Source organism: Panulirus ornatus, chromosome 25 (assembly GCF_036320965.1).
Source record: "Panulirus ornatus isolate Po-2019 chromosome 25, ASM3632096v1, whole genome shotgun sequence".
Lineage (NCBI taxonomy): Eukaryota > Metazoa > Arthropoda > Malacostraca > Decapoda > Palinuridae > Panulirus > Panulirus ornatus.
This window is the reverse complement of record NC_092248.1, coordinates 15,907,187-15,929,535: the sequence shown is the minus strand read 5'-3', so window position 1 is coordinate 15,929,535 and position 22,349 is coordinate 15,907,187. Positions and strand designations below refer to the sequence as shown.

At 41.5% G+C, this 22,349-nt stretch overlaps 1 protein-coding gene across 1 annotated transcript; it reads right to left on the bottom strand.

Annotated features, from left to right (window-relative positions):
* Positions 1-909: 909 nt before the first annotated feature.
* Positions 910-22,349, bottom strand: LOC139757310 (uncharacterized). The gene is made up of 5 exons (XM_071677709.1): positions 21,284-22,349; positions 3,179-3,263; positions 2,666-2,776; positions 2,250-2,394; positions 910-1,978 (listed from the first exon to the last, which is right to left on the bottom strand). The coding sequence occupies exons 1-5, from the start codon at positions 21,313-21,315 to the stop codon at positions 1,884-1,886; spliced, it is 468 nt and encodes a 155-aa protein (XP_071533810.1). The 5' UTR covers positions 21,316-22,349; the 3' UTR covers positions 910-1,883.

The following is a 22,349-nucleotide window of genomic DNA, read 5'->3' as shown; positions in this document are numbered from 1 at the left end:
TCTATTGAGAGGAGAAAGAGAGTAGGTGATAGGAAAGGACCCTAAGGAACACTACTATTGATAGGATAGGAGGGGGAATTCACTACGTCGATGACCACTGCGATGTAACGGTCAGAGAGGAAGCTGTGCATTAGAAAACGGATGGAAGCAGTGAAAGCAAAGGAAGTCTAGAAAACAAAGACACTGTCATATGCTTTGAAGATGTCGAGAGCTATGGGAAAAGTATCACCAATATCCGTGAGAGAGAGGATCAGAGATCAATCAAACTGGAAAGATAACCAGCAGACCTAGCACTACCACATTCATAAAGTGAGAGTTTAGTAGAATTTCAAGTAAGTGGGAGGTAGGTAGGTAGGTCGGAGGTAGCAGGACTGAGAACAATGGGGCGATAATTGGAAGAGTTAGGTGGTCTCGTTTCGTAGGAATGGGTTGTTATCAGGGCGTGCTTCCAAGCGGAGGGGAGAGTCTGGGTTTTTAGGAAAAGGCAAAATAAGCAAAAAAGGATCGATACCAGCACTGAGGCACACTCCTTTAGAACCCGAGTAGGAGGCATGCCATCTCATTCACATTCGCCATGTCAACCTAGAGCTGAGAGAGTACTTGGAAGACCCTGTGCCAAGAGAATATAGAATGACAAAAGTTGATTGAAAGGCGATAGGGATCGATGAGTGTGAACCATCCACCTCTTAGCTAGAGGAATACAAGACGCTTTCAAAGAGAGCTGCTTTATCAGCTGAAGATGTAGGAATATTGATTGTCCGCCTAGATAGATGGGTGGATAAATCATTGTTAATACTGATTCCAGATTATGATTACTTGAGAACTGAATCCGGATAATCTGTTTACATATAGGGTCTCGACTTCTTGCTGAGTGTTCATAAGTTTTTGGATGGGCTTTCATGAAAATAATTGAATACCTCATTGCTTCATTTCATATTCAGTTTCACATGTATATTGATGAAACATGGACAGTCTGGTGGAAAAAAAAGTTTGAGAATAATAATGCAGTGAAGATATGATCCTTGACAACTTACTGTTTCCGGATATTTTTTGTCTCTTTTTTCCACTCCCAAAGATGAACTTTATCTTTTACATGCATTATCTATGATGTAGACAGTAACATAAAATGTTGAAATCAGAAGTCATCGTAATTAATGCTACAATTAAGATAGCTGTAGCTGTGGTAAGGTTACTTTAGATACATGCTTTCAAATTTCACATAAGGATACGAGGTACATAATGGCTGTTACAGTGCCTGTCTGATAAGATTCTGGTTCTTGAATACTCCTTATAACATATGTTGTTTGGCTTACACATTAGCAGAGTCCTCTTCACTTTTAGCACACCAATTCCTCCTAGGTACTCAGCTGTCCTTCATTTGGCTATTCTGCGCAGCATGGTTTCTTATCTGTCTTATGTCTCGGGTGTTTCTTCATGTTTGTTCTGTGTCTTGGATGTTTCTTCCTGTCTGCTCTGTGTTTTGGAAGTTTCTTCTTGTTTGTCCTATGTCGTGGATGTTGTTTCTTGTCTCTCCTGTGTCTTGGATGTTTCTTCTTGTCTGTCCTGTGTTTTGGATACTTCTTGTCTGTTCTGTGCCCTAGGTGTTTCTTTTTGTTTGCCCTGTGTCTTTTGTTTCCTTATAGTCTGTCCTTTTTCCCTTTGTCTGTCCTGTGTTCTGAGAGTTTCTTTTTGATTTTCCTGTGTCCTGGGTGTTTCTTACAGCACTGTCTCCTGTTCTCTATCTTACCTCATTCGCATCTTTTTCTCTTATCCAATGTAAATAGTGTTTGTTTCATTTCTTAATCACTGTGCTCTCTAAGTATTTCTTATTTAGTTTCAGATATCGTTTATCTCAATCAAAAGAATTATCTGTTGCCGCCGCTTCAGTTTGACCAAGCCCACTCATCTGTAGAAACGCCAGAAGTCCTTTGCCTAATGTCTATGCCACCAGCGGATCCACTACTGCCACCACCATAACCTTTAAAAAAGAAAGAAGTGATTAATGAACTACTTAGATGTCTTTGAATTATCCTTATCCTTTAATTGTCATAGTCTGTTGATAAACGTAATACATGAGAGGCATTAGAAACTCAACTCGTCCTAACCAGACCGTCAAATATGTATGACAAATTTGCGTATAAGTTGCGGATACAGAGCAATAGACATTGTTGTAACAGACATTTAGACATCATGTGACTGACTGCCAGCTGAAGTAAATGATTTTTCATAGAATTATATTTTTTACTCACCACAAGGTTTTGTGACGTAAACAGGTTCTTTCACAGTCTTGGTGGTGTAACTTGGTACCGTCTCCGTTATGTAATCTGTTAAATACTCAGTCTTGGTGATGTAGGTTGGCACTAGATCAGTCTTGGTTACATACTTTGTTTGGTACTGTGAAGAGAATGGTGTTATAATCAGAGATAGAGGTGCTGATACAAATGGGATTTTGAACATTACAATGCATAGTGAGACCAACATGACTCAAATATCAACGCATAATATGATTAACGCTTAGGCTTTGGGTAATCTCTTCGTGACTTAGATATTAATCCAAATTTGATATCCTTGAACGCTGTTGTTGTTACTGACATAAGAACGAAAACATGCACCCAAAAGTTCGTACAGCCATCTTACAATGTTACAACTGTGAAGTGTGTCTTACCTGAGTCAGGTACTTGGTTTGGTGCACGGTCTGGTAGTGCGTCTGGTAAGTCGTTGCCGTGACGTATTTTGATACCTCAACAGTTTTGGTTACATAATGTGTAGGACAAACCTATAAGGGAAATGATCATACAGTAGGCTGAAGGAGGTTCTGAACAAGATATACATACCACAAAAAAAAAAGGTTGAGTTCAAGGAATTTGATCGTCATCACGAGAAAAGGCACTGCCATCGGCATGAATATACCGGATTATATCACTCACTTCGTTGCTTGAACGTGTCTTAAGATCGACCATGCACCTGAGATCATCGCATAATCATATGAGACGGCTCACCCTACTGAATATACACATCAAGTAACCCTGAATGCTGTCAAGCACAATAGGCATCTTGGAGAATATGAAAAATTACGAAGACATCTACATCCTCTCTTAAAACATGTAGAGTTAACCAAGTGGCTGAATAAGATAATGAAGAGCATTATGGAAGCACACAAACACCAAAGGATACGTACCGGCCGAGGAGCGCCGTAGCCTGTAGCTGCTTGTGAATGTGTCAGCGACAATAGCGCCATCAGTAGCGCCACCGTCAGGCATATCCTGAAAAAAGAAATGGTAAATGGCTGTGAGGTGTCAGGTTGTATGCTGTGATAACAGTGGGGTCAGTAATGGTATTAACAACAGATACATCATCAGCCAGTGGGTAATATGAAATATTAGAGAAGAAAATTAAACATCAATGCATTGAGAAAATGTTTCATTTTATCAGAACACAAAACGCGCACACACAGCGTGGGGCTGAGAGTTCTCCCCTCTAGTTTTAACTTTTCTAAAAGAAGTAGCAGGAGAGGGGCCTAAGTAAGGATTATTTACTCTACGGCTCAGTCCTCTCTTCTTGACACCACCTTCCTAAAGCAGGAAATGGCGAACATGAATCACTCAACTTTCTAAAAGGAGAAACAGAAGTCATGCGAGGAGTGCTCATCCTCCTCGAAGGCTGAGATTGAGGTGTCTAGATGTGTGTGGATGTAACCAAGATGAGAAAAAAGGAGAGATAGGTAGTAGGTTTGAGGAAAGGAACCTGGATGTTTTGGCTCTGAGTGAAACGAAGCTAAAGGGTAAAGGGGAAGAGTGGTTTGAGAATATCCTGGGAGTAAAGTCATGGGTTGGTGAGAGGACAAGAGAAAGGGAAGGAGTAGCACTACTCCTGAAGTATGTGAAACAGTGTAAGAAATTAAATTCTAGATTGATATGGGTAAAACTGAAAGTGGATGGAGAGAGATGGGTGATTATTGGTGCCTGTGCACCTGGTCATGAGAAGAAAGATCATGAAAGACAAGTGTTTTGGGAGCAGCTGAGTGAGTGTGTTAGTAGTTTTGATGCACGAGACCAGGTTATAGTGATGAGTGATTTGAATGCAAAGGTGAATAATGTGGCAGTTGTGGGTATAATTGGTGTACATGGGGTGTTCAGTGTTGTAAATGGAAATGGTAAACAGCTTGAAGATTTGTGTGCTGAAAAAGGATCGGTGATTGGGAATACCTGGTTTAAAATGAAATATACATAAGTATACGTATATGAGTAGGAGAGATGGCCAGAGAGCCTTATTGGATTAAGTGTTAATTGATAGGCGTGTGAAACAGACTTTAGGAAGTTGATGTGCTGAGAGGGACAGCTGGAGAGATGTCTGATCATTATCTTGTGGAGGCGAAGGTGAAGACTTGCAGAAGTTTTCAGAAAAGAAGAGAGAATGTTAGGGTGAAGAGAGTGGTGAGAGTAAGTGAACTTGGAAAGGACACTTGTGTGAAGAAATACCACGAGAGATTGAGTGCAAATGACGTAAGAGGAGTGGAGGAGGAATGGGATAATGGGATGTATTTAGGGAAGCAGTGATGGCTTGCCCAAAAGATGCTTGTAGCATGAGAAATGTAGGAGGTGGGAAGAGTAGAAAGGGTAGTGAGTGGTGGGATGAAGAAGTAAGATTGTTAGTGAAAGAGAAGAGAGAGGTATTTGGACGATTTTTGCAGGGAGGTAGTGCAAATGACTGGGAGATGTATAAAAGAAATCGGCAGGAAGTCAAGAGAAAGGTGCAAGAGGTGCAAAGGAGGTCAACTAAGAGCTGAGTGAGAGTGTCATTATACTTTAGGGAGAATAAAAAGATGTTTTGAAGGAGATAATTAAAGTGCGTAAGAACAAATGGGAACATCGGTGAAGGGGGCTAATGGGGAGGTAATAACAAGTAGTGGTGAGGTGAGAAGGAGATGGAGCGAGTATTTTGAATTTTTGTTGAACGTGTTTGATGCCAGAGTCGCAGATATACGGTGTTTTGGTCGAGGTGGTGTGCGAGGTGATAGGGGTCAGAAAGAACAGTTTGGTTAACAGAGAAGAGGTAGTAAAAGCTTTGTGGAAGATGAAAGCAGGCAAGGCGGCGGGCTTGGATGGTATTGCAATAGAAATCAGAAAAAGGGGGTGACTATGTTGTTGATTGGTTGATAAGGATATTTAATGTATGTATGGTTCAAGGTGAAGCGGCTCAGGACTGGCGGAATGCATGCATAGTGCCTTTGTATAAAGGCAAAGGGGATAAAGGTGAATGTTCAAATTACAGAGGTATAAGTTTGTTGAGTATTCCTAGGAAATTATAGGGAGGGTATTGATTGAGAGGGTTAAGGCTTGTACAGAGCATTAGATTGGGGAAGAGCAGAGTGGTGTCAAAAGTGGTAGGGATGTGTGGATTAGGTGTTTGTGTAAAGAATGAATGTGAGAAATACTTAGAAAAACAGATGGATTTGTATGTAGCATCTATGGATCTGGAGAAGGCATATGATAGGGTTGATAGAGATACTTTGTGGAAAATATTAAGATTATATGGTGTAGGAGGTAAGTTACCAGAAGCAGTGAAAAGTTTTTACCAAGGACGTAAGACATATGTACGAGTAGGAAGAAAGGAAAGTGATAGGTTCCCAGTAAATGTCGATTTGCGGCAGGGGTGCGTGATGTCTCCATAGTTGTTTGATATGTTTATGGATGTGGTGGTTAGGGAGGTGAATGCAAGAGTTTTGGTGAGAGGAACATATAGGAGACTGTTGTGAATGAGAGGGCTTGGGAAGTGAATCAGTTCTTATTTGCTGATGATATAGCGCTGGTGGCTGATTCGGGTGAGACAGTGCAGAAATTGGTGATTGAGTTTCGTAAAATGTGTAAAATAAGAAAGCTGAGAGTAAATGTGAATAAGAGCAAGGTTATTAGGTTCAGTAGGGTTGAGGGACAAGTTAATTAGGAGGTAAATTTGAATGGAGAAAAACTGGAGGAAGTGAAAAGTTTTAGATATCTGGGAGTGGATTTATCACCGGATGGAACCATGGAAGCGGAATTGAATCACAGGGTGGGAGAGAGGGCAAAGGTTCTGGGAGCGTTGAAGAATGTGTGAAAGGCGAGAACATTATATCGGAGAGCAAAAATGGGTATGTTTGAAGAAATAGTGGTTCCAACGATGTTATATGGTTCTGAGGCGTGGGCTATATATAGGGTTGTGCGGAGAAGGGTGAATGTGTTCGAAATGAAATGGTTGAGGACTATATGTTTTGAAAGGGGGTTTAATCGATTAAGCAATGAAAGGGTAAGAGAGATGTGTGGTAAAAAAAGAGTGTGGTTGAAAGAGCAGAACAGGCTTTCTTGAAATAGTTTGCACATATTGAGGGAATGAGTGCGGAAAGGTTAACAAGAAGGTGAAATGAACAAGTGGGACATCAAATTGTACATGGAAGGATGGAGTGCAAATTTATATATATATATATATATATATATATATATATATATATATATATATATATATATATATATATATATATATATATATATTTTTTTTTTTTTTTTTCTTTTGCTTTGTCGCTGTCTCCCGCGTTTGCGAGGTAGCGCAAGGAAACAGACGAAAGAAATGGCCCAACCCACCCCCTTACACATGTATATACATACGTCCACACACGCAAATATACATACACAGCCTTCCATGGTTTACCCCAGACGCTTCACATGCCCTGATTCAATCCACTGACAGCACGTCAACCCCGGTATACCACATCGCTCCAATTCACTCTATTCCTTGCCCTCCTTTCACCCTCCTGCATGTTCAGGCCCCGATCACACAAAATCTTCTTCACTCCATCTTTCCACCTCCAATTTGGTCTCCCTCTTCTCCTCGTTCCCTCCACCTCCGACACATATATCCTCTTAGTCAATCTTTCCTCACTCATTCTCTCCATGTGCCCAAACCATTTCAAAACACCCTCTTCTGCTCTCTCAACCACGCTCTTTTTATTTCCACACATCTCTCTTACCCTTACGTTACTTACTCGATCAAACCACCTCACACCACACATTGTCCTCAAACATCTCATTTCCAGCACATCCATCCTCCTGCGCACCACTCTATCCATAGCCCACGCCTCGCAACCATACAACATTGTTGGAACCACAATTCCTTCAAACATACCCATTTTTGATTTCCGAGATAATGTTCTCGACTTCCACACATTCTTCAAGGCCCCCAGAATTTTCGCCCCCTCCCCTACCCTATGATCCACTTCCGCTTCCATGGTTCCATCCGCTGCCAGATCCACTCCCAGATATCTAAAACACTTCACTTTCTCCAGTTTTTCTCCATTCAAACTCACCTCCCAATTGACTTGACCCTCAACCCTACTGTACCTAATAACCTTGCTCTTATTCACATTTACTCTTAACTTTCTTCTTTCACACACTTTACCAAACTCAGTCACCAGCTTCTGCAGTTTCTCACATGAATCAGCCACCAGCGCTGTATCATCAGCGAACAACAACTGACTCACTTCCCAAGCTCTCTCATCCCCAACAGACTTCATACTTTTCATACTTGGAAAAAGGTGAGAACAATGGAAGTAAGGGGAGTGGGGGAGGAATGGGATGTATTTAGGGAATCAGTGATGGATTGCGCAAAAGATGCTTGTGGCATGAGAAGAGTGGGAGATGGGTTGATTAGAAAGGGTAGTGAGTGGTGGGATGAAGAAGTAAGAGTATTAGTGAAAGAGAAGAGAGAGGCATTTGGACGATTTTTGCAGGGAAAAAATGAAATTGAGTGGGAGATGTATAAAAGAAAGAGACAGGAGGTCAAGAGAAAGGTGCAAGAGGTGAAAAAAAAGGGCAAATGAGAGTTGGGGTGAGAGAGTATCATTAAATTTTAGGGAGAATAAAAAGATGTTCTGGAAGGAGGTAAATAAAGTGCGTAAGACAAGGGAGCAAATGGGAACTTCAGTGAAGGGCGCAAATGGGGAGGTGATAACAAGTAGTGGTGATGTGAGAAGGAGATGGAGTGAGTATTTTTAAGGTTTGTTGAATGTGTTTGATGATAGAGTGGCAGATATAGGGTGTTTTGGTCGAGGTGGTGTGCAAAGTGAGAGGGTTAGGGAAAATGATTTGGTAAACAGAGAAGAGGTAGTAAAAGCTTTGCGGAAGATGAAAGCCGGCAAGGCAGCAGGTTTGGATGGTATTGCAGTGGAATTTATTAAAAAAGGGGGTGACTGTATTGTTGGCTGGTTGGTAAGGTTATTTAATGTATGTATGACTCATGGTGATGTGCCTGAGGATTGGCGGAATGCGTGCATAGTGCCATTGTACAAAGGCAAAGGGGATAAGAGTGAGTGCTCAAATTACAGAGGTATAAGTTTGTTGAGTATTCCTGGTAAATTATATGGGAGGGTATTGATTGAGAGGGTGAAGGCATGTACAGAGCATCAGATTGGGGAAGAGCAGTGTGGTTTCAGAAGCGGTAGAGGATGTGTGGATCAGGTGTTTGCTTTGAAGAATGTATGTGAGAAATACTTAGAAAAGCAAATGGATTTGTATGTAGCATTTATGGATCTGGAGAAGGCATATGATAGAGTTGATAGAGATGCTCTGTGGAAGGTATTAAGAATATATGGTGTGGGAGGCAAGTTGTTAGAAGCAGTGAAAAGTTTTTATCGAGGATGTAAGGCATGTGTACGTGTAGGAAGAGAGGAAAGTGATTGGTACTCAGTGAATGTAGGTTTGCGGCAGGGGTGTGTGATGTCTCCATGGTTGTTTAATTTGTTTATGGATGGGGTTGTTAGGGAGGTGAATGCAAGAGTTTTGGATATATATATATATACATATATATATATATATATATATATATATATATATATATATATATATATATATATATATATATATATATATATATATATATATATATATATATATATATATATATATATATATATATATATATATATATATATATATACATACATATATATATATATATATATATATATATATATATATATATATATATATATATATATATTATCCCTGGGGATAGGGGAGAAAGAATACTTCCCACGTATTCCCTGCGTGTCGTAGAAGGCGACTAAAAGGGGAGGGAGCGGGTGGCTGGAAATCCTCCCCTCTCGTTTTTTTTTAATTTTCCAAAAGAAGGAACAGAGAAGGGGGCCAGGTGAGGATTTTCCCTCTAAGGCCCAGTCCTCTGTTCTTAATGCTACCTCGCAAATGCGGGAAATGGCGAATCGTATGAAAAAAAAAAAAAAAAAAAAAAAAAAAAAATATATATATATATATATATATATATATATATATATATATATATATATTATATATATATATATATGTATGTATATATATCCCTGGGGATAGGGGAGAAAGAATACTTCCCACGCATTCCTCACGTGTCGCAGAAGGCGACCAAAGGGGACGGGAGCGGGGGGCCAGAAACCCTCCCCTCCTTGTATTTTAACTTTCTAAAAGGGAAAACAGAAGAAGGAGTCACGCGGGGAGTGCTCATCCTCCTCGAAGGCTCAGATTGGGGTGCCTAAAGGTGTGTGGATGTAACCAAGATAAGAAAAAAGGAGAGATAGGTAGTATGTTTGAGGAAAGTAACCTGGATGTTTTGGCTCTGAGTGAAACGAAGCTCAAGGGTAAAGGGGAAGAGTGGTTTGGGAATGTCTTGGGAGTAAAGTCAGGGGTTAGTGAAGGGAAGGAGTAGAACTACTCCTGAAACAGGAGTTGTGGGAGTATGTGATAGAGTGTAAGAAAGGAAACTCTAGATTGATATGGGTAAAACAAAAAGTTGATGGAGAGAGATGGGTGATTATTGGTGCATATGCACCTGAGCATGAGAAGAAAGATCATGAGAGGTAAGTGTTTTGGGAGCAGCTGATTGAGTGTGCTAGTGGTTTTGATGCACAAGACCGGGTTATAGGGATGGGTGATTTGAATGCAAAGGTGAATAATGTGGCAGTTCAAGGAGTAATTGGTATACATGGGGTGTTCAATGTTGTAAATGGAAATGGTGAAGAGCTTGTAGATTTGTGTGCTGAAAAAGGACTGGTGATTGGGAATACCTGGTTTAAAAAGAGAGATATGCAGAAGTATACGTATGTAAGTAGGAGAGATGGCCAGAGATCGTTATTGGATTACGTGTTAATTGATAGGCGCGCGAAAGAGACTTTTGGATGTTGATGTGTTGAGAGGTGCAACTAGAGGGATGTCTGATCATTGTCTTGTGGAGGCGAAGGTGAGGATTTGTAGGGGTTTTCAGAAAAGGAGAGAGAATGTTGGGGTGAAGACAGTGGTGAGAGTAAGTGAGCTTGGGAAGGAGACATGTGTGAGGAAGTACCAGGAGAGACTAAATACAGAATGGAAAAAGGTGAGAACAAAGGAGGTTAAGGGAGTGGGGAAAGAATGGGATGTATTTAGGGAAGCAGTGATGGCTTGCGCAAAAGATGCTTGTGGCAGGAGAAGCATGGGAGGTGGGCATATTAGAAAGGGTAGTGAGTGGTGGAATGAAGAAGTAAAATTATTAGTGAAAGAGAAGACACAGGCATTTGGACGATTTTTGCTGGGAAATAATGCAAATGAGTGGGAGATGTATAAAAGAAAGAGGCAGGAGGTCAAGAGAAGGGTCCAAGCGGTGAAAAAGAGGGCAAATGAGAGTTGGGGTGTGAGAGTATCATCAAATTTTGGGGAGAATAAAAATATGTTTTGGAAGGAGGGAAATAAGGTGCGTAAGACAAAGGACCAAATGGGAACTTCAGTGAAGGGGGCAAGTAGGGAGGTGATGATAAGTAGTGGTAATATGAGAAGGAGATGGAGTGAGTATTTTGAAGGTTTGTTGAATGTATTTGATGATAGAGTGTCAGATATAGGGTATTTTGGTCGAGGTGGTGTACAAAGTGAGAGGGTCAGGGGAAAATAATTTGGTAAACAGAGAAGAGGTAGTAAAAGCTTTGCGGAAGATGAAAGCCGGCAAGGCAGCGGGTTTGGATGGTATTGCAGTGGAATTTGTTAAGAAAAAGGGGGTGACTGTATAGTTGACTGGTTGGTAAGGTTATTTGATATATGTATGACTCATGGTGAGGTGCCTGAGGATTGGCGAAATGCTTGCATAGTGCCATTTTACAAAGGCAAAGGAGATAAAAGTGAGTGCTCAAATTACAGAGGTATAGGTTTGTCGAGTATTCCCGGTAAATTATATGGGAGGGTATTGATTGAGAGGGTGAAGGAATATACAGAGTATCAGATTGGGGAAGAGCAGTGTGGTTTCAGATGTGGTAGAGGATGTGTGGATCAGGTGTTTGCTTTGATGAATGCATGTGAAAAATACTTGGAAAAGCAAATAGATTTGTATGTAGCACTTATGGATCTGGAGAAGGCATATGATAGAGTTGATAGAGATGCTCTGTGGAAGGTATCAAGAATATATGGTGTGGGAGGCAAGTTGTTAGAAGCAGTGAAAAGTTTTTAACGAGGATGCGAGGATGTAAGAAGAGAGGAAAGTGATTGGTTCTCAGTGAATGTAGGTTCGCGGCTTGGGTGTGTAATGTCTCCATGGTTGTTTAATTTGTTTATGGATGGGGTTGTTAGGGAGATGAATGCAAGAGTTTTGGAAAGAGGGGCAAATATGCAGTCTGTTGTGGATGAAAGAGCTTGGGAAGTGAGTCAGTTGTTGTTCGCTGATGATACAGCGCTGGTGGCTGATTCATGTGAGAAACTGCAGAAGCTGGTGACTGAGTTTGGTAAAATGTGTGAAAGAAGAAAGCTGAGAGTAAATGTGAATAAGAGCAAGGTTATTAGGTACAGGACAGTTGAGAGAAAAGTCATTTGGGAGGTAAGTTTGAATGGAGAAAAACTGGAGGAAGTGAAGCGTTTTAGATATCTGGTAGTGGATTTGGCAGCGGATGGAACCATGAAAGCGGAAGTGAATCATATGGTGGGAGAGGGGGCGAAAGTTCTGGGAGCCTTCAAGAATGTGTGGAAGTCGAGACAATTATCTCGGAAAGCAAAAATGGGTAATTTTCAAGGACAATTGGTACCAAAAATGTTATATAGTTGCGAGGCGTGGGCTATGGATAGAGTTGTGCGGAGGAGGGTGGATGTGCTGGAAATGAGATGTTTGAGGACAATATGTGCTGTGAGGTGGTTTGATCGAGTAAGTAATAATACGGTAAGTGAGATGTGTGGTAATAAAAAGAGTGTGGTTGAGAGAGCAGAGGAGTGTGTGTTGAAATGCTTTGGTTACATGGAGAGAATGAGTGAGGAAAGATTGACAAAGAGGATATATGTGTCAGAGGTGGAGGGAACGAGACGTGGGAGACCAAATTGAAGTTGGAAAGATGAAGTAAAAAAAATTTTAAGCGATCGGGGCCTGAACATGCAGGAGAGTGAAAGGCGTGCAAGGAATAGAGCGAATTGGAACGATGTGGTATACCGGGGTCGACGTGCTGTCAATGTATTGAACCAGGGCATGTGAAGCGTCTGGGGTAAACCATGGGAAGTTCTTTGGGATCTGGATGTGGAAAGGGAGCTGTGGTTTCGATGCATTATTACATGACAGCTAGAGACAGAATGTGAACGAAAGGGGCTTTGTTGTCCTTTCCTAGCGCTACCTCGCGCACATTTGGGGGAAGGGGGTGGTTATTATCATGTGTGGCGGGATGGCGTTGGGAATGAATAATGGCAGACAGTATGAATTATGTGCAAGTGTATATATGTATATGTCTGTATGTGTATATACATATATATATATATATATATATATATGTATACGTTGACATGTATAGGTATGTAAATATTGCGTGTGTGGATATGTATGAATATACATGTGCATGTGGGTGGATTGGGCCATTCTTTCGTCTGTTCCCTTGTGCTACCTCGCTAACGCGGAAGACAGCGGCAAAGCAAAATAAATAGATAAATATATATGTGCATATATATATATATATATATATATATATATTTTTTTTTTTTTTTTTTTATACTTTGTCGCTGTCTCCCGCGTTTGCGAGGTAGCGCAAGGAAACAGACGAAAGAAATGGCCCAACCCCCCCATACACATGTATATACATACGTCCACACACGCAAATATACATACCTACACAGCTTTCCATGGTTTACCCAAACGCTTCACATGCCTTGATTCAATCCACTGACAGCACGTCAACCCCGGTATACCACATCGCTCCAATTCACTCTATTCCTTGCCCTCCTTTCACCCTCCTGCATGTTCAGGCCCCGATCACACAAAATCTTTTTCACTCCATCTTTCCACCTCCAATTTGGTCTCCCTCTTCTCCTTGCTCCCTCCACCTCCGACACATATATCCTCTTGGTCAATCTTTCCTCACTCATCCTCTCCATGTGCCCAAACCACTTCAAAACACCCTCTTCTGCTCTCTCAACCACGCTCTTTTTATTTCCACACATCTCTCTTACCCTTACGTTACTCACTCGATCAAACCACCTCACACCACACATTGTCCTCAAACATCTCATTTCCAGCACATCCATCCTCCTGCGCACAACTCTATCCATAGCCCACGCCTCGCAACCATACAACATTGTTGGAACCACTATTCCTTCAAACATACCCATTTTTGCTTTCCGAGATAATGTTCTCGACTTCCACACATTCTTCAAGGCTCCCAGGATTTTCGCCCCCTCCCCCACCCTATGATCCACTTCCGCTTCCATGGTTCCATCCGCTGCCAGATCCACTCCCAGATATCTAAAACACTTTACTTCCTCAAGTTTTTCTCCATTCAAACTTACCTCCCAATTGCCTCGACCCTCAACCCTACTGTACCTAATAACCTTGCTCTTATTCACATTTACTCTTAACTTTCTTCTTTCACACACTTTACCAAATAAGTGTAAAGAATGAGACAGGGGAGGTCAAGAAGAAGGTGCAAGAGGTGAAAAAAAAGTGCTAATGAGAGTTGGAGGTGATGAGTGTATCATTATATTTTAGGGAGATTAAAAAGATGTTCTGGAAGGAGGTAAATTAAAGTGCGTAAGACTAGGCGAGCAAATGGTGAACTTTCATGGAAGGCGCAATATGGGGAGGTGTTCAACAAGTAGTGGTGATGTGAGAGGAGAGGGAGTGCGTATTTTTAGGTTTGTTGAATGTGTTTGATGATAGAGTGCAGATATAGGTGTTTTGGTCGAGTCCGGTGTGTGCAAGTGAGAGAGGTTAGGGAAAATGATTTGGTAAAACAGAGAAGAGTAGTAAAAGCTTTGGGAAGATGAAAGCCGGCAATTGGCAGGGTTTGGATGGTATTGCAGTGGGAATTATTAAAAAAGGGGGTGACTTGTATTGTTGGTGGTTGGTAAGGTTTTTTTATGTATGTATGACTCATGGTGATGTGCCTGAGGTGAATAAGGGGATAAGAGTGAGTGCTCAAATTACAGAGGTATAAGTTTGCTGAGTATCCCTAGTAAATTGTATAGGAGGGTATTGATTGAGAGGGTGAAGGCGTGTACAGAGCATCAGATTGGGGAAGAGCAGTGTGGTTTCAGAAGTGATAGAGGATGTGTGGATCAGGTGTTTGCTTTGAAGAATGTATGTGAGAAATACTTAGAAAAGAAAATGGATTTGTATGTAGCATTTATGGATCTGGAGAAGGCATATGATAGAGTTGATAGAGATGCTCTGTGGAAGGTTTTAATAATATATGGTGTGGGAGGCAAGTTGTTAGAAGCAGTGAAAAGTTTTTATCGAGGATGTAAGGCATATGTATGTGTAGGAAGAGAGGAAAGTGATTGGTTCCCAGTGAATGTAGGTTTGCGGCAGGGGTGTGTGATGTCTCCATGGTTGTTTAATTTGTTTATGGATGGGGTTGTTAGGGAGGTAAATGCAAGAGTTTTGGAAAGAGGGGCAAGTATGAAGTCTGTTGTGGATGAGAGAGCATGGGAAGTGAGTCAGTTGTTGTTCGCTGGTGATACAGCGCTGGTGGCTGATTCATGTAAGAAACTGCAGAAGCTGGTGACTGAGTTTGGTAAAGTGTGTGAAAGAAGAAAGTTAAGAGTAAATGTGAATAAGAGCAAGGTTATTCGATACAGTAGGGTTGAGGGTCAAGTCAATTGGGAGGTAAGTTTGAATGGAGAAAAACTGGAGGAAGTAAAGTGTTTTAGATATCTGGGAGTGGATCTGGCAGCGGATGGAACCATGGAAGCGGAAGTGATTCATAGGGTGGGGGAGGGGGCGAAAATTCTTGGAGCCTTGTAGAATGTTCGGAAGTCGAGAACATTATCTCGGAAAGCAAAAATGGGTATGTTTGAAGGAATAGTGGTTCCAACAATGTTGTATGGTTGCGAGGCGTGGGCTATGGATAGAGTTGTGCGCAGGAGGGTGGATATGCTGGAAATGAGATGTTTGAGGACAATATGTGGTGTGAGGTGGTTTGATCGAGTAAGTAATGTAAGGGTGAGAGAGATGTGTGGAAATAAAAAGAGTGTGGTTGAGAGAGCAGAAGAGGGTGTTTTGAAATAGTTTGGTCACATGGAGAGGATGAGTGGGGAAAGATTGACCAAGAGGATATATGTGTCAGAGGTGGAGGGAACGAGGAGAAGTGGGAGACCAAATTGGAGGTGGAAAGATGGAGTGAAAAAGATTTTGTGTGATCGGGGCCTGAACATGCAGGAGGGTGAAAGGAGGGCAAGGAATAGAGTAAATTGGATCGATGTGGTATACCGCGGTTGACGTGCTGTCAGTGGATTGAATCATATACATTATGTATGGGGGTGGGTTGGGCCATTTCTTTCGTCTGTTTCCTTGCGCTACCTCGCAAAAGCGGTAAACAGCGACAAAACAAAATAAATAATAAATATATATATATGAATATATATATATATATATATATATATATATATATATATATATATATATATATATATATATATATATATATATATATATATATATATATATTATATATATATATATATATATATATATATATATATATATATATATATATATATATATATATATATATATATATATATATATATATTATTATTATTATTATTATTATCATTATTATTATTATCATATTTTATTTTGCTTTCTCGCTGTCTCCCGGGTTAGCAAGGTAGCGCAAAGAAACAGACGAAAGAATGGCCCAACCCACCCACATACACATGTATGTGCATACACGTCCACACACGCAAATATACATACCTATACATCTCAACGTATACATATATATATACACACAAAGACATATACATATATATACACATGTACATTCATACTGTATGCCTTTATTCATTCCCATCGCCACCTCGCCACACATGAAATAAAAAAACCCCTCCCCCTCATGTGTGCGAGTTAGCGCTAGGAAAACATAACAAAGGCACTAATTCGTTCACACTCAGTCTCTAGCTGTCATGTAATAATGCACCGAAACCACAGCTCCCTTTCCACATCCAGGCTCCACAGAACTTTCCATGGTTTACCCCAGACGCTTCACATGCCCTGGTTCAATACATTGACAGCACGTCGACCCCGGTATAACACATCGTTCCAATTCACTCTATTCCTTGCACGCCTTTCACCCTCCTGTATGTTCAGGCCCCGATCACTCAAAATGTTTTTCACTCCATCTTTCCACCTCCAATTTGGTCTCCCTCTTCTCCTCGTTCCCTCCACCTCTGACACATATATCCCCTTTGACAATTTTTCCACACTCATTCTCTCCATGCGACCAAACCAATTTAAAACACCCTCTTCTGCTCTCTCAGCCACACTCTTTTTATTACCACACATCTCACTTGCCCTATTATTACTTACTCGATCAAACCACCTCACAGTACATATTGTCCTCAAACATCTCATTTCCAGCACATCTATCCTCCTGCGCACAACTCTATCCATAGCCTACGCCTCGCAACCATACAACATTGTTCGAACCACTATTCCTTCAAACATACCCATTTTTCTCTCCGAGATAATTGTCTCGACTTTCGCACACTCTTCATGGCTCCCAGAACTTTCGACCCCTCCCCCACTCTTTGATTCACTTCCGCTTCCATGGTTCCATCCGCTGCCAGATCCACTCCCAGATATCTAAAACACTTCACTTCCTCCAGTTTTTCTCCATTCACACTTACCTCCCAATTGACTTGTCCCTCAACCCTACTGTACCTAATAACCTTGATCTTATTCACATTTACTTTCAGCTTTCTTCTTTCAAACACTTTACCAAACTCAGTCACCAGATTCTGCAGTTCCTCACATGAATCAGCCACCAGCGCTGTATCATCAGCAAACAACAACTGACTCACTTCCCAAGCTCTCTCATCCACAACAGACTGCATACTTTCCCCTCTTTCCAAAACTCTTGCATTCACCTCCCTAACAACCCCATCCATAAACAAATTAAACAACCATGCAGACATCACACACCCCTGCCGCAAACCTACATTCACTGAGAACCAATCACTTTCTTCTCTTCCAACACGTACACATGCCTTACATAGTCGATAAAAACTTTTCACTTCTTCTAACAACTTGCCTCCCACACCATATATTCTTAATACCTTCCACAGGGCCTCTCTATCAACTCTATCATATGCCTTCTCCAGATCCATAAATGCTACAAACAAGTCCATTTGCTTTTCTAAGTATTTCTCACATACATTCTTCAATGCAAACACCTGATCCACACATCCTCTACCACTTCTGAACCCACAATGCTCTTCCCCAATCTGAAGCTCGGTACATGCCTTCACCCTCTCAATCAATACCCTCCCATATAATTTCCCAGGAATACTCAACAAACTTATACCTCTGTAATTTCAGCACTCACCTTTGTCCCCTTTTCCTCTGTACAATAGCACTATGCAAGCATTTCGCCAATCCTCAGGCACCTCACCATAAATCATACATACATTAAATAACCTTACCAACCAGTCAACAATACAGTCACCCCCTTTTTTAATAAATTCCACAGCAATACCATCCAAACCCTCTGCCTTGCCGGCTTTCATCTTCCGCAAAGCTTTTACTACTTCTTCTCTGTTTACCAAATCATTCTCCATAACCCTCTCACCTTGCACACCACTTCGACCAAAACACCCTGTATCTGCCACTCTATCATCAAACACATTCAACAAACCTTAAAGATACTCACTCCATCTCCTTCTCACATCACCACTACTTGTTATCACCTCCCCATCAGCCCCCTTTCACTGAAGTTCCCATTTGTTCCCTTGTCTTACGCACTTTATTTACCTCCTTCCAAAACATCTTTTTATTCTCCCTAAAATTTAATGATACTCTCTCACCCCAACGCTCATTTACCCTCTTTTTCACCTCATGCACCTTTCTTTTGACCTCCTGCCTCTTTCTTTTATACATCTCCCACTCATTTGCATTATTTCCCTGCAAAAATCGTCCAAATGCCTCTCTCTTCTCTTCCACTAATAATCTTACTTCTTCATCCCACCACTCACTACCCTTTCTAATCTGCCCACCTCCCACTCTTCTCATGCCGCAAACATCTTTTGCGCAAGCCATCACTGCTTCCCTAAATACATTCCAATCCTCCCCCACTCCCCTTACCTCCTTTGTTCTCACCTTTATCCATTCTGTACTCAGTCTCTCCTGGTACTTCCTCACACAAGTCTCCTTCCCAAGCTCACTTACTCTCACCACTCTCTTCACCCCAACATTCTCTCTTCTTTTCTGAAAACCTTTACAGATCTTCACCTTCGCCTCCACAAGTTAATGATCAAACATCCCTCCAGTTGCACCTCTCAGCACATTAACATCCAAAAGTCTATCTTTCGCGCGCCTATCAATTAACACGTAATCCAATAACGCTCTCTGGCCATCTCCCCTACTTACATACGTATACTTATGTATATCTCTCTTTTTAAACCAGGTATTCCTAATCACCAGTCCTTTTTCAGCACATAAATCTACAAGCTCCTCACCATTTCCATTTACAACACTGAACATCCCATGTATACCAATTATTCCCTCAACTGCCACATTACTCACCTTTGCATTCAAATCACCCATCACTATAACCCGGTCTCGTGCATCAAAACCACTAACACATTCATTCAGCTGCTCCCAAAACACTTGCCTCTCATGATCTTTCTTCTCATGCCCAGGTGCATATGCACCAATAATCACCCATCTCTCTCCATCAACTTTCAGTTTTACCCATATCAATCTAGAGTTTACTTTCTTACAGTCTATCATATACTCCCACCATTATACTTAATCGCTGTTTCCCGTGTCAGCAAGGTAGCGCAAGGAAACAGACGAAGTATTGCCCAACCCTCTCATGCACATATTTATGCATAAACGCCCATACACGCACATATACATACCTATACTTTTCAACTTATACTTACATATACATACACAGATATATACATATATACACATGTACATATTCATACTTGCTGCATTCATTCATTTAGGTGGCCATCCCGCCGCACAGAAAACAGCATCACCACTCCACCGTTCTGCGACGTAACGCCAGGAAAAGATAAAAAGTCCATATTCGTTCACACTCAGTCTCTAGCTGTCATGTAATAATGCACCGAAACCACAGCTCCCTTTCCACATCCAGGCCCCACTGACCTTTCATGGTTTACCCCAGACGCTTCACATGCCCTGGTTCAATCCAATGACAGCACGTCGACCCCGGTATATCAGATCTTTCCAATTTACTCTATTCCTTGCCTTCCTTTCACCCTTCTGTATGTTCAGGCCCCGACCGCTCAAAGCTTTTTTCGCTCCATCCTTCCACCTCCAGATTGGTCTCTCGCTTCTCCTTCTTCCCTCAACCTCTGACACATATATCTCTTTGTCAATCTTTCATCACTCATTCTCTCCGTGTCCAAAGTGATTTCAACACGCCCTGTTCTCTCTCAACCATACTCTTTTTACTACCACACATTACTCTTACCTTCTCATTACTTGATCAAACCACCTCAAACCACATATTGTCCTCAAAAATTTTATTTCCAACACATCCACCCTCCTCCGCACAACCATATCAAAAAGCCCAAGCTTTGCAACCATATAACATTGTTGGAACCACCATTCCTTCAAACATAGCCATTTTTGCTCTCCGAGATAACGTTCACGCCTTCCACACAATTTTCAACGCTCCCAGAACCTTCGTCCCCTCCCCCACCCTGTGACTCACCTCCGCTTCCACGGTTCCATCTGCTGCTAAATCCACTCTCAGATATCTAAAACACTTCACTTCCTCCAGTTTTTCTCCTTTTAAACTTACCTTCCAATTAACTCGTCTTTCACCCCTACCTTGCTCTTATTCACATTTACTCTTAACTTTCTCCTTTCACACACTTTACCAAACTCAGTCACCATCCTCTGCAGTTTCTCACCAGAATCAGGCACAAGTGCTGTATCATCAACGAACAACAACTGACTCCCTTCCCAAGCCCTCTCATCCACAACAGAATGCATACTTGCCCCTCTCTCCAAAACTCTTGCATTCACTTCTCTAACGAACCCATCCATAAACAAATTAAACAACATGGAGACATCACATACCCCTGCTGTAAACTGACATTCACTAGGAACCAATCACTTTCCTCTCTTCCTAATCGCACACATGCCTTACATACTTGGTGAAAACTTTTCACTCCTCCCATACAATATACTCCTGAAAGCTTCCACAAAGAATCTCTATCAACCCTGTCATATGGCTCCTCCAAATCCATAAATGCTACATACAAATCCGTCTGTTTTTCTAGGTATTTCTCAAATACAATCTTCAAAGCAAACACCTGATCTACACATCCCCCACCACTTCTTAAACCACACTACTCTTCCCCAATCTGATGCTCTGTACATTCCTTTCCCCTCTCAATCAATATCCTTCTCTGTAAATTCCTAAGAATACTGAACAAACTTATTCCTCTGTTTTTTGAACACACCTTTATCCCCTTTGCTTTTGCTCAATGGCACTATGCATGCATTCTGCCAATCCTCAGGTACTTCGCCATGATTCATACGTACATTGAATAGCCTTACCAACCAGTCAACAACACAGTCACCCCCTTTTTTAAATAAATTCCACTGCAATACCCTCCAAACCCGCCGCCTTACCGGCTTTCATCCTCTGCAAAACTTTCACTACCTCTTCTCTGTTTACCAAACTCGTGATCACGTGTTTATAAGCATGAAGTATTTGTCGCTTTACATACACAAATAGGTAGTTTTGACGGTCAGTATCTCATTATGCGCAGGTAAGGAAATAGGTTGTGCATCTTACCTGATCATTTTGATGGAGTTTGCTTGAGACATCTAGGCGGTTTGTTGTCGATGCTGTCTTCACCTGCCGAATGACTGCAGCTTGAACCACAAGGAGTCCTCCATATATAGGCTATAGCGCTCTGGGATTGACACACCACCTGTTACAATAATCAACTTCACAACAGTGCCATTCGCTAAAAGCCGTCTGTGGTTTATTCTTAGAATGGCAGATAAGCGCAAAATTCTACACAGACACGGAAATAACTTGGGACAAGATATCAGATAAAACATGAGAAGTGGAGACGATGGCATCTACCTAGCTGAGGGAATTCCAGACAGGTGAGGACCACATTATGTGTCCTTCGGGGAGGTACGTGGGTGGGGATCCCCAGGACACGGTTATTAGGCTCATACTGTCTGGAAAGCATAGTGATTACAGGGTGGAAACGCATGCTCCGTTGGATAAGGGAATCTCCCACCGGAAGTTAATGGTCTCTAGGATCTCATTATGGAGACGACTACCGTAGCGTTGCGGCATATCAAAGACACTGAAATCTATTAGTTTCTTACACCTGTCTCATTTCAAACTTCAGTACTTGCCTGATGCACAAGTGGTTACTTAACTTCAGTACTTGCCTGATGCACAAGTGGTTACTTAACTTCAGTACTTGCCTGATGCACAAGTGGTTACTTAACTTCAGTACTTGCCTGATGCACAAGTGGTTACTTAACTTCAGTACTTGCCTGATGCACAAGTGGTTACTTAACTTCAGTACTTGCCTGATGCACAAGTGGTTACTTAACTTCAGTACTTGCCTGATGCACAAGTGGTTACTTAACTTCAGTACTTGCCTGATGCACAAGTGGTTACTTAACTTCAGTACTTGCCTGATGCACAAGTGGTTACTTAACTTCAGTACTTGCCTGATGCACAAGTGGTTACTTAACTTCAGTACTTGCCTGATGCACAAGTGGTTACTTAACTTCAGTACTTGCCTGATGCACAAGTGGTTACTTAACTTCAGTACTTGCCTGATGCACAAGTGGTTACTTAACTTCAGTACTTGCCTGATGCACAAGTGGTT